At 44.9% G+C, this 13,957-nt stretch overlaps 1 protein-coding gene across 1 annotated transcript; it reads right to left on the bottom strand.

Annotated features, from left to right (window-relative positions):
- Positions 1-5,677: 5,677 nt before the first annotated feature.
- Positions 5,678-7,462, bottom strand: LOC147641226 (UDP-glycosyltransferase 85A1-like). The gene is made up of 2 exons (XM_086819318.1): positions 6,883-7,462; positions 5,678-6,788 (listed from the first exon to the last, which is right to left on the bottom strand). Exons 1-2 carry the CDS (start codon positions 7,415-7,417, stop codon positions 5,866-5,868), a joined length of 1,458 nt encoding a protein of 485 aa, XP_086675444.1. The 5' UTR covers positions 7,418-7,462; the 3' UTR covers positions 5,678-5,865.
- Positions 7,463-13,957: the final 6,495 nt, after the last annotated feature.

Raw genomic sequence — 13,957 nt, 5'->3', positions numbered from 1 at the left:
CTGGACATAGAAGTGTGTGGGCCACCTTTACCAAAATAAAGGAAAAATATTGGTGGAAAGGAATGTACAAGGATATTTCCCAATATGTGGAAACATGCATGGTATGTCAAATGTACTCAAATGTGCGGCATCATGATGGCTTGCAACCAACCTACCCACCTGCCATGCACTACAAATGGGTAGTGGATCTAGTTACAATGCCTTTGGGAATTTGGCAGATGCGGTACATTGTACTTGCAAGAGAAGATTTGACAAATCAGGTAGAAGGGTGTGCTCTTAGAACAAAGAGTACGGAAACAGTATGCAAATTTCTCTTGGAAGATGTGATTTGCCGATATGGTTGTGTTGGGAAAATAACAGCTGATAGGGGTGAGCTAGATGTTGAAGAAGCAAGGGAATTCTTCTCTAGAATTGGTATCAAACTGTCCCTAACATGTGCTTACAATCCTGAGGGCAATGGGAAAAGTGAGCGAGGACATCCTCCAATCATTAAAGCTTTGGCTAAGGCATGCAGAGAAAGGATGAGAGAGTGGCCAAAGCTGCTACCATATGCCTTGTGGGCTGACCGTACAACTCATAGCTCAGTGACAGGATACATGCCTGCAGAATTAATGTATGGTCAGAAGCCAGTGATGCCAGTTGAAGAAGTAATTCTAACTTGGAATGTATTGCCCTGGGTGGAAGGATTGAGCAGAGATGACCTCCTTGCATTGCGAATAAGACAGTTGGAGAGGAGGCCTGAAGATGTAGAGCTTGCTAAAGCTCGCTTGAAAGATGCAAGGCTGAAAAATAAAGAAAGATTTGATAGTAGACACAGAATCCGGCCAAAACCTATTGAAGAAGGTGATTGGGTTCTAATGTATGATAGTAGCCTTGACAACCAATTCACTGTTCAAAGAAAATTTGCAAAAAGATGGTTTGGCCCTTACAATGTCAAGCATGTGCATGGAAATGCCACGTATACTCTGTGTGAGCTTGATGGAACAGAAGTAAAGAATCTTGTGGCTGGCAAAAGAATCAAGATATTTAAAAGAAGGCATGATGGTGATCCTTTTGATTCACAAGAGATTCAGGATGAGAAGCTTGACAGTGGTAGTATGGATATGATTGAAGAGGAAGAGGATAATCTTCCTGGAACTGCAGAAGATGAAGACGACATCCAGTTATATGTGGACCTTGATGACGATTTGGCACATACCAGAGGATGTGCAGGTTTAGAGGGGGTGGATGTCATGCCATGGCACGTCTATGATGTGAAACCGTGCATGTGAGGCCATCAAATACACATCCAGATGCATGGGGTTAAGTGCCATGACGAGTCATTATATGATGCCATGTACATATGTTCATATTGTAAATGAGGTTCAATAAGACGAGCTGAGGCTGAGCCAGATCTAGGAGTTTTTGTATATGAGTATGGAGGATGATGTTTTTGCTGTTACTCAGAGCTCATGGGCAAGTTAGAAGCATCCAGTTATATATGATGGCATGAGGGCATACCAATGCACAAAGGAATGCATTTATGAAGGCATGGAGAAATACTTGAATGAACAATTGGGGATTCTATAAATCACATGGGCCGATATGATGATTTATAAACTATGAAGGTGTCAAGAGAAATGGAGATTTAATGAACATCACAGTGCCGAAGAGTTCATTGAATGTGGGGGAATTAAAAAAAAAATAGATGAAATGCCTTGCATTGAGAACTTTAACCTTAACTTGCATTGGGAATTTTAACCTTAATGCTAAGGTTAGAAACAATGCACTAAGGCTGGCAGCATACGTGGAAAAGGAAATGCATTTCTTTTATTTGGGAGTTTTCTAGATAGCATGGAAGCGAAATGCGAGCGCAGCCTTTTTCATTGGAAACTCCCACATGAATAGCTGCAAAAGGTGGTAAGGGGGCGCCGAGTTCTCCGCGGGAAAAAGGAGAAAAGGACCGGAGGCAGACGGCGGTGATATATAGTGGGATATAAATTCTGTAGAGTGGAGGAACAGCGTCGAAATCTACCAGTGTTTTTAATTTCTTGAATACACACACTGTTTGTGTCTTGTAGGTGTTAGAATTGGAGGGAATCTTGAGTATTATTAAGGGGGATACTCTTTGTTTTTTTTATTTGATGACCTTCATCGAACAGCCGACGGCGAGCAGTTTGTGATTGGTGAAACAAATGAAGAGATACACGCATGTAAATCTTCAGTTAAGTGTTTTTTTTTATTATTTTCTTTAAAACTACTCTCACTCTATACGATTTGAGAGAATCGTATATCCCATACATCGAAAAGAATTTGGAAATGAATAGAAGGACTTTGGGAAAAAGCTAAAGAATTTGGAGCTCGGAGATTTGTGAAAAATGTATTGAAGTCGAGGGTAATTCGCCTTACTTTCTACTCAAATGAATTTTGGAAATTACGAGTATGTTAAAGCTATGCCAAATGCTATCTTTTGCTTGTGAGATGTTAGAATATTAAGGCAGGTTTTCAGGTGAAAAAGAGCATCTTGATATAATGGTTTTGATGACACTGGATCTAAAGGATGTAACTGGTCACATGTATATTGGAAAAATTGGAAGGCCTTGTTATGCCTACATGTGAATGGTTCAAAGGATTTCGAGAGAGAAGTCAGTGAGTAAAGGAACAAACACTTGGTATGCAATTTTGTGCAATCATCAGGATGAATTCAAGGATGTATTGAGGTGAATCGACACATGAATTTGTCATTGGAAATAGTGACGATCAATACTCCTTGGGAAATTTTGTGTGTGAGTTTTCTTGTTAGATTTGACATTCACTCTCACAGCTAGAAGTCTCGTACTTTCCTGGCTGCACCGCACACTTCACGACAACGTGGTAATAGGGTTTCTTAGTAGTACACCCTCCAATGGGGGAGGACAGAATAAGAGAGAGAGAGAAGTAGATCTGATCTATTTTTCTCTCTTATATTCTCGTGCAAGCATTGAGCAGTAATGGCAAAGGAGCTTTCCAAATGCACTATTGCACTCCTCTCCACTGGTCGATGCTTTTAGCATGCTACCACTAAAATTTGATGTGTTTGAGATCTTAGATGGTTCTTTAGTCATGGGCAAAGCTCATTTACACACTTCAAATTACTTAGGCAATGGATTTTTTGACTCACTCCAAGGGGAAGGCAATAATTAAAAATTAGTGGCTTTGACCACTAGTGGGGATCATACTTATTCTCCATGGAGTCCATCCCTGCATGTGATCCCATGGTTGGTGGGAACTCAAATGCAATATCACCATTATATTGCCTGCGAATCTCTTGGACATTGATAACCTCTTTAACATTTAACAAAATCTTTGTTAATGTGTTTCCGTTCTTCGTGCTCCAAAGGTATCCAAAATGCTCTTACCCTCTCCTCTTGCAAATGTGGATGAGGCTGAGTTTTGTTCTAATCTTGTAGGGGGTTATAAAAATCTATCATGTTTGATTGAGTTTGAAGTCTTTTAGAATGGCTATTGGTTGTGGGCTTGAGATTAACGAAGCATCAACTATTGCGAGGTAATTGCTTGAAAGAGAGACTTCAAGTATATAAAAATTATCCCCCTGATCATTAGAGGTAAGCTCTAGTGGGACATGGAACTTTTGGGTCCCAATATTTACTATTGCTTGCAATCCAGAGAATGACATGTGGGCTACTTATTCTTGTAAGAACTTTGCGCTCACGAGAACTTAACCATTGGTGAAACATAAATTCTTCTTAGAAGATGGGAAGGAGATTCTGAAGCTCATTGTGAAGAGAAGTAAAAAGAATGTCACAACAGGAAGAACAAAGTACACACCAAATGAATAGTGATTAACACCTTGAAATTTTATTGTGTAAGTTATTCCATCATTTGTATTAACAAACTCTTACAACGAAACATGTATATTTACATGTACTTCAACAAAAAAAAAATTTAAATACATGAAATTAAGACGAATGGATAAGCCACTCCCATGGAGAGGAATCATGGATGAGATCTAAGTATAGAACGTTTGACTACACAATGAATATATACATATGCATCAGATCTTGCACATGATCGATGATAGTGTGATGAGAGGGTGAGAAATGATTGTGTGAGTGAGAAAGAGCCCAATTTTTTGCGTACACTACGGAACAAAAGAGAAAGAGGCAGAGATCTGATCTGTTTCTCTCTCTCCCATGTGTCCCCTCCACAAATTTGTGCTGGCTACAGCATGGCTATAAACGCGGTTACATCTATGGTTATGCATGCAATTATGCTCTCGCAGCTATATGCACAGATGCAACCGCATGCATAGCCATGCAAGAAAATTTTAGAACTCTAAAATTCCTTTGTTATGTGGTTATGGACGCATGTCTACTTGTAATCAATGCGACTTTGCAATTCAGAACAATCATGATAAGTTTTGGTCTCAAAGATTCCAAGAAACTCCTGGAGATTAAAAGAAATTAAGTGGATATGGGCCAATCCACTTTTTGGGTTATGTTTATAAAGGAGATGCCATACCCTTATTTTGAACTTTGCACAATAATATATATATATATATATATATATAAGTAGATGAATTTTGGAATATCTTTTATAGGCAATAGGCTATAGTTGATGAATTTTAGAATATCTTATATTTTGAAAAGAGAATGAATTTTGGAATATCTTTTATAGGCTACTGTTTATAATTGCATATCCATTTGTAGGTATGCCTCTTGTCTTTTCCAACATATACTCACGCTCTCTCTCTCTCTCTCTCTCTCTCTCTCTCTCTCTCTCATTTCATTATAATTTCCAACATATATCTTATTGGCTAACTAATGGCTCTTCTATCTCTCTGAAAATTCAGAGCTCCCAAATGACTGCACTAATTAGGGATTTACCTCCATCGATATTTTTTTGTTTTCAATACGAAAAAATCCGATGGATTCAGATTCCTAAAATTTGAGAAGAGAGACCATATATCATCTTTGAGGAGGCACAAAAGGATGAGAACATTGTTGCACATGCCCAACCAAGAGGATGCACTTCCCTCCCCAAAAGCTTGTGGCAAGAGAACATCAACTCTGAGACGTGGGGGGATGCGCACGAGCCTTAGCCTTCCTTGTGTGGGTAGCTACGTGTCATTGTCTTCTAACAGGGTAGAAGATAGACATGGGCGACATCGAGGCCAAGGCGGGCAGTGAGGGGACTTGAATGGAAATTGTACATATAACTCTTGAATGGAAATTGTACATATAACTGGTACCTTTGAAGACCGCATCACGAGAAGTAGCAAGAGGTTGACGACAATAGAGGACAGCAAGAGAGAGATTATTGGAGAGAGAGAGATTATTGGGGATGCAACAAGAGAGGAATTGATGTGGTTATGAGATGAGATGACGGTTATAAAAACTTTCATTAAATAAGGTTGAAGAAATCTAATAATACCTTAGCACTTTTAAGGTTTTCCTATTACGCCTCTTACATAAATTACGAAAAAACATTTCTCCTTCGTTAGTTATCCGCCCCTACTTGATGTTTCATCCTTGTATGCCTCCTTGTCTTTTTTGTAGGTTCAAATTTACGACACACACTCTCGTTTTATAAAATGTACTAGTACTTTTATATTTGATGTTTCATCGTTCATTGCTATAAAACAATCGAAGGCAGGCCTATTATTGCAGAGAACATTTTCGCCTATTGAGAACATCCCTTCAAAAGAAACCAATCATCTTTCCTACGTCGAGCCTCAGTACTTCGAGTATGGATGTTTGTCTCTCGAAGACAGGCCTATCGAGAGCATCCCCTCAAAAGAAACCAATCATCTTTCCTACTACGTCGAGTTTCAAAGAATGGATGTTTGTCTTATCTGACAAGATTATCTTATGTATTCATGCCTACCTAGGAGAAAGCCTTAACGACGGCCTGGATGTTGCTGTGTGATGATCCTCCGGGCTGCAAGCTGCGGTGTGCGGCCTCTCTGAGCTTGCTAGCATTCTTCCGCAGCGTCTTACCCTCCTCGCCTTCCATTGCAGCCCTCACCATCTTCTCCACCTCGCTTCGTCGCACAAGGCCATCTTCGGCTTGGAACCTGAGCCCCACCTTCCATTCCTCCACCACAAACTTGGCGTCGAGCCACTGGTCCGCGAAGTAGGGCCAGCAGAGCATGGGGACCCCTGCGGAGATGGCCTCGGTGGTGGAGTTCCATCCACAGTGGGTAAGGAAGCCGCCCACGGAGGGATGGGAGAGCACGCGGAGTTGGGGCGCCCATGACACTATGTAGCCGCGGTCCTTGGTATTTTCTCGGAACTCTTGTGGGATGCTGGAGGCGTCCGCCACGAGGTCTGGGCGAAAGGCCCAAATGAAGCGCTGCCCACTGGCTTCCAGGCCGGCAAGCAGCTCCTCAAATTGCTGCTTGGAGAGGAGCGTGATGCTGCCGAAGGAGATGTAGAGCACGGACTGTGGCGGCTGTTCATCGAGCCACTGCAAGCACTGGTCCTCTTCCTTCCACAGGCTGGTGCTGCTTTCCCCCTCCAATTCCTCGATGAGCGGGCCCACTCCGTAGATGGCGCAGGGCCGTCGCAGGTGGTGGGGCAGGGCTTGGAAGGCCGGGGCCTCGAGCTCCTCAAAGGAGTTGACGACGATGGTGTGGGCGCTCTCGTAGGCTATCCGGCACGCTCGAAGAATGGCAGGGTAGGATTGCTCCGTGTCGTCCACTACATGCTTCATTGATGGCATGTCAGCGTTGCGGAGCGCGGGAAGGCCTGGAAGGTCCTTGCGGAAGAGATCTGCTGGCCTCTCTCGATGGATGCTGGCGTGCATTGCTGCCAAATATATAGAGCCGGCAAATGTCGTGATCAGAGACAATGACGATGTAACTAATTGTGACTGGAGCAACGAAAGGAAATTTTAGCTTACCGTCTTCCAAGGGGATGAGGCCGTTGTGGATGTGGAGCAGGAGGAGGTTCAGGCTTTGGCTGGACGGGAACATAACGATCCTCGGGAGGTTGAACTTGTCAACCACCCTCTGTGCCGGACCGGACATGAAGATGTCGGAGATAACACACGTGACAGGGGGGCCTTCCTTGTTGATGTGCTCCACCAGCTGCGCGATGGGACCACTCAACCCCTGCATCGCCTCGAGGAAGTCCGCCATACTCATCCGGAAATCATTGGCCAGGTCCACCCCCTCGACAGGTATGCTAGCTCGGCGTATATTGCTGGGCGGCGGCGCTTGCTTTTCATCTACGTGCTTGGCAGGCGGGTGCGGCTCCTCCTCCAGCTGGACGATGCGCTGGTGGATGGGGTCGATGTTCACGAAGGTGATGAGGAAACCATGGGAGGCCAGCGTCTTGCAAAAGCGCATGAGCGGGTTGATATGGCCTTGGGCGGGCAAGGGGATGGCTACTGCGTGCGGCTTAGTTGAGTGAGCGGCGGCGGCGGCGGCGGCCATTCTGGAATACAATGATAGGGAACTGGCTGGCTAAGGTAAAGTAGACAGTGATGAGTTATTGCTGCAGATCGAGGAGAGGAACTGTGATTTTATAAGCGAGGGCAGTCTCCGGTCTCTACTACTCCATCACGAGAGAAGGGAATCTATAATTTCTTAATCGTTTCGAACGTCTTTCTTCATCGTTTGCACTCTACTTCTGTCGTCAGGCCCTTCATCACACTAACGCATCTCCCACGCAAAGCGACCCTTGCTTGCTAGCGCGACTCGGTCAAATGGAAAAGGCTTGTGGCTTTTGCGACATGAGATATTTAGTGGGAAAGTGGATTACTCCATCGGCTTACAAAGATATCATATATTTAGTGGGAGAGTAGATTACTCCATCAGCTCATAACCCACCCGGCTCCCGTGATGGGACCTAACCGTTCTACCACTAGACTACTCGCCCCTGGCCCTTCAAGCCTTCACTTCCAACAAAAGGCTTCACTTCTTTAAGCAAGCCTTCACTTCCAAAAGGGTTGATGTGTTACTTTTAAGAAAACATATCTCTCTCTCAACCTTTGAGCGCTGGTTCCTTGAGCTCGCTCACACTTATTTTTGGGTGCACACAATGCACATTCTTACGCTTGTGCACACACTCTCTCCCTAAGTCTCATCTCTATGAAAACCTTATAGAAGGTTTGTACCTTGAGCTCGTATTCACTACAAGGGATCGGGCTCATACCCGCGCTCCTAGCCACGGGCTCATACCCGCGCTCCTAGCCGCTAAAAATGACTTGTGAAAAAAAGTAGCGGGTCCGTGTATCAGCGCGTGTATAATCGCGGCCAGAGACATGCGTGTAAAAGCGCGTGTATAGTACTTTTCAGATGTGCTAATACACGAGCGTATACACGCGTTTTGTCAGTACAGCTGCGCTTAGACGCGCTGATAAAAGCGTCTATACACGCGTTTAGTGAGTTTAGCTGCACTTATACATGCGTATTTGGTAGATTTGACGCATCTATACACGGGTTTTTTACAGATTATCCGCGTATATACACGCGAGATTTTTGTAAGCATGTGGCGGTGGATCTCCCCCACATGTTTGCAAAGTTTGGTCCCCATCAGAGCATGTTTGGGTACGATTGTATGGGAAAGGCCCGGACTTTCCATGGCCTCTTAAGCACCAAGAGACTTGAAAAATTCACACTGGCTACTAATTACCAATCCAAACATGTTTCGATTGTGACCAAACACTGCAAACATGTGGGGGTGGGCCCCTCCCTCATGCTTGCAAAGTTTGCTTCCCATCGAAGCATGTTTGGGTATGATGGTATGAGAAAAGCCTGGATTTTCCATGGCCACTTAAGCACCAAGAGACTTGAAAAATCTGCACTCGGCGTTAATTACCAATCCAAACATGCTCCGATTGTGGCCAAACTCTGCAAGCATGTGGGGGTGGGTCCCCCACACATTCTTGCAAAGTTTGGTCCCTATCGGAGCATTTTTGGGTACAATGGTATGGGAAAGGCCCGGATTTTCCATGGCCTCTTAAGCACCAAGAGACTTGAAAAATCCACACTAGCTACTAATTACCAATGCTAACATGCTCCGATTGTAACCAAGCTTTGCAAGCATGTGGGGGTGGGTCCCCCCTACATGCTTTGCAAGCATGTGGGTCCCCCCTACATGCTTGCAAACTCTGGTCCCCATCAGGGCATGTTTGGGTACGATGGAATGGGGAAAGCCTGGATTTTCCATGGCCTCTTAAGCACCAAGAGACTTGAAAAATCCACATTGGCCGCTAATTACCAATCTAAACATGCTCGGATTGTGACCAAACTTTGCAAGCATGTAGGCCCCTCCCACATGCTTGCAAAGTTGGGTCCCCATAGGAGCATGTTTGGGTACGATGGTATGGGGAAGGCCCGGATTCTCCATGGTATGGGGAAGGCCCGGATTCTCCATGGCCTCTTAAGCACCAAGAGACTTGAAAAATCTACACTGGGCGCTATTTACCAATCCAAACATGCCCCGATTGTGACCAAACTTTGCAAACATGTGGGGGTGGTCCCCTCCCACATGCTTGCAAAGTTTGGTCCCCATCGGAGCATGTTTGGGTACGATGATATGGGGAAGGCTCGGATTTTCCATGGCCTCTTAAGCACCAAGAGACTTGAAAAATCCACACTGGCCGCTAATTACCAATTGAAACATGCTCCGATTATGACCAAACTTTGCAATCATGTGGGGGTGGGCCCCTCCCCCATGCTTGCAAAGTTGGGTCCCCATTGGAGCATGTTTGCGTCCGATGGTATGGGGAAGGCCCGTATTTTCCATGGCCTCTTGAGCAGCAAGAGACTTGAAAAATCCACACTCGACCCTAATTACCAATCCAGACATGCTCCGATTGTGACCAACTTTGCAAACATGTGGGGGTGGGCCCTTCCCACATGCTTGCAAAGTTTGGTTCCCATCAGAGCATGTTTGGGTATGATGGTATGGGGAAGGCCCAGATTTTTGATGGCCTCTTAAGCACCAAAAGACTTGAAAAATCCGCACTGGGTGCTAATTACCAATCCAAACATGCTCCGATTGTGACCAAACATTGCAAGCATGTGGGGGTGGGTCCCCCCCACATGCTTGCAAAGTTTGATCCCCAATCGGAGCATGTTTGGGTACGATGGTATGGGGAAGGCTCGGATTTTCCATGGCCTCTTAAGCACCAAGAGACTTGAAAAATCCGCACTCGATGCTAATTACCTATCCAAACATGCTCCGATTATGACCAAACCTTGCAAGCATGTGGGGGTGGTCCCCCCCACATGCTTGCAAAGTTGGGTCCCCATCAGAGCACGTTTGGGTACGATGGTATGGGGAAGGCCCGGATTTTCCATGGCCTCTTAAGCAACAAGAGACTTGAAAAATCCACACTGGCCGCTAATTACCAATCCAAACATGCTCTGATTGAGACCAAACTCTACAAAAATGTGGGGGTGGGCCCTCTCACATGCTTGCAAAGTTTGGCTCCCATCGGAGCATGTTTGGGTACGATGGTATGGGGGAAGGCCTGGATTCTCCATGGCCTCTCAAGCACCAAGAGACTTGAAAAATCCATACTAGGCGCTAATTACCAATCCAAACATGCTCCGATTGTGACCAAATTCTGCAAGCATGTGGGGGTGGGTCCCACCCACATGTTTGCAAAGTTTGGTCTCCATCGGAGCATGTTTGGGTTCGATGGTGTGGGAAAGGCCCGGATTTTCCATGGCCTCTTAAGCACCAAGAGACTTGAAAAGTCTGCACTGGCCGCTAATTACCAATCCAAACATGCTCTGATTATGACCAAACTTTTCAAGCATGTGGAGGTGGGTCCCCCCCACATGCTTGCAAAGTTTGGTCCCCAATGGAGCATGTTTGTGTATGATGGTATGGGGAAGGCCCGGATTTTCCATGGCCTCTTAAGCACCAAGAGACTTGAAAAATCCACACTGGCCACTAATTTCCAATCCAAACATGCTCTGATTGTGTCCAGACTCTGCAAGCATGTGGGAGTGGGTCCCTCCCACATGCTTGCAAAGTTTGGTTCCCATCGGAGCTTGTTTGGGTACGATGGTATGGGGAAGGCCCGGATTTTCCATGGCCTCTGAAGCACCAAGAGACTTGGAAAAATCCACACTGGGCACTAATTACCAATCCAAACATGCTCCGATTATGACCAAACTTTGCATGCATGTGGGGGTGGGCTCTTCTCACATGCTTGCAAAGTTTGGTTCCCATTGGGGCATGTTTGGGTACGATGGTATGGGGAAGGCCCGGATTTTCCATGGCCTCTTAAGCACCAAGAGACTTGAGAAATCCCCAGTGGGCACTACTTACTAACCCAAACATGCTCCGATCATGACCAAACTTTGCAAGCATATGGGGGTGGGCTCCCCCCCACATGCTTACAAAGTGTGGTTCCCCCCATCGGAGCATGTTTGGGTACGATAGCATGGAGATTTTCAACAAACAATATGATAGCCAAAGTGTTAAAATTTTTAAAAAAATCAAGAACATCAACTAAAATGTAATGATACTCAATAATGAAAAAACTCATAATGATATAAACATCAAATAAGTACATCAGAATGAAAATGAGCTACCCTAGCTAGTTTGAGGTTAGTCATTGCCCATAAATCTAAGTACAATGTAAGTGAGCTAACCTAGCTAGTCTGAGGTTAGTCACTGCCCATAAATCTAAGTACAATGTAAGTGAGCTAACCTAGCTAGTCAGAGTTTAGTCACTATCAACGGTAACCCAATCAAAATCGTCATCTCTAGTCGACGTGCGCATCGAGGCTGTTGTGCACATCGAGGAGGCTATGCTACGGGGGTCGTCGAATATCTACGGGGAGGTCTGCCTCAAAGGCAAGATCATGAGCTGGTGTCGGTGTACTCGGGAGCTTACGAGTCCCATAAGCTACTATAGCCCTCTCCCTCTCTCTACATCATGCTACTGCAAGACGTCTCTATTTGTAAACCTAAAATCTATAATCAGCAATGGTACGTGTCTGCCACTCTGCTCGTGTAAGCTCCTCTACTGTAAGGACACGCTGCTCATGAGAAGCAGCACTCCTGCTAGCACCATCACCCAAGGTGCCACTAGGACTAGCACCACCCACATGCTCATATGCTGTGATCTGGCTCTCGTGAAGGCCTCTCTAGTATGCATCAAACTCATGTGCACTCCACTCAATCTCTGGAGGCACCTCAGGCTCCTGATCTCTGTCATCGACGGCGTCGAGTCCCAAGTCAGTAGTAGCTGAGGTAAAATCAAAAGGCCTGCCAGTCCTAGCATCTACTCGAATGAGGCCTGGGTGAAATCATCAATGCCCAAAACTCTGTATGTCGCTAGGTCGACGCGTGCACGGCAAGAGGGACATGTTGAGAAGCGTACTAGCTCCTGGGTGATGAAAGACAAATGGAGAAAATGTCCACATCCCAGGGTATATCCACTAGTATTTTCAATGTCCTCGATACAAAGAGCGCAGCAGGCATCATGTAGGAATGGTGGTGCATCCTGAGGGAGAGGTCCTCGAAAAACCTGTGTAACAGGCCATGGATATAAAGGAAAGTAGGGCACTGTCACGTCTAAGGATCTGCGGAACTCTCGAACATGCAGCAACAACTGCTCTACCCTATGCTGTGCAATCTGCTCCATAATCATGTGATGCTGCACCTCAGCTCTAGAACTCTCTACCTCAGTCCGAGCAGCCTATACAAAAAAGTAAAGCATAAAAATAATTGATTAGTCTCTCTCATTAGGTATTACTTAAAGAAATTTATAACTTAGGATCTTAATTATAACTCTTTTACGTGCAAGAGAAACCTACCTGCTGGATGTCAAACTCTCTCACATGCCGTGCCTCTGTAGTAGAGCTACCTCTGCCAAGAGAGAGGAAAATTTAAGGGATAATAGAAAATATAATTATTTTAATATAATACTGGCATAGTATAGCTCTAAATTTTATTATAAATGACTGAGGGTCTATTTATAGGTGAGGGAGGCCACTAACCAAGTCCAACTGGGTTCTAGAATTTTCTAGGTTCAGTTTGACTCAATTTGGACAAGATTTGGACCAGTTTGGCTCCCTTTTTGATTTGTTCAAAGATGTGGGCCACGTAGTCCAGTGGTGCTCCCAACATTTGTGTGGGAGTGTAGCATCATCGTATCCCAAATGTGATGCTCGGATTGTCAGGAGATTTTTTTGGCATGTGGATAGTGGCATGATTGACCTCTATCTTGACTAGATCTCTATCTTGATAGTGAACTGAACTCAGACTAGTTGGGTTAGTTCACTAACATTGTACTTAGATTTTTTGGGAGTGACTAATCTCACAATAGTTGGGGTAGCTCATTTTCAAAATACCTTGATGTTTTGAGTTAGTGGCTAAACCCAGAGTAGCTGTGCTAGCTCACATTCTGATGTACTTAATTGATGTTTATATCATTATGAGTTTTCTCATTATTGAGGATCATTGCATTTTAGTTTATGTTCAAGGTTTTCTGATTTTTTTAACACTTTGGCTATCATATCGTTTGTTAAAACATCGGAGCATGTTTGGGCATGATGGTATGGGGAAGGCCCGGATATTCCATGGCCTCTTAAGCACCAAGAGACTTAAAAAATCTGCACTGGGCGCTAATTACCACTCCAAACATGCTCCGATTGTGACCAAACTTTGCAAGCATGTGGGAGTGGGTACCCCCAACATGCTTCCAAAGTTTGGTTCCCATCGAACTATGTTTGGGTATGATGATATGGGGAAGGCCCGGATTTTCCATGGCCTCTTAAGCACCAAGAGACTTGAAAAATCCACATTGGCCGCTAATTACCAATCCAAACATGCTCCGATTGTGACCAAACTTTGCAAGCATGTGGGGGTGGGCCCCTCCCACATGCTTGCAAAGTTGGGTCCCCATCGCAGCATGTTAGATATCCGTAACGCCACTACGGGCGTTACCAAGAGAGGGGACGGCCTATGGCTCACCACCCAGCCATAGAGGAAGAATGAGGATT

The sequence above is a fragment of the Cibotium barometz genome, chromosome 2 (genome assembly GCF_041138505.1).
Source record: "Cibotium barometz isolate CiBa-2024 chromosome 2, ASM4113850v1, whole genome shotgun sequence".
Lineage (NCBI taxonomy): Eukaryota > Viridiplantae > Streptophyta > Polypodiopsida > Cyatheales > Cibotiaceae > Cibotium > Cibotium barometz.
Note: the sequence above shows the minus strand (reverse complement) of the source record. Positions and strands in the feature narration are given on the sequence as shown.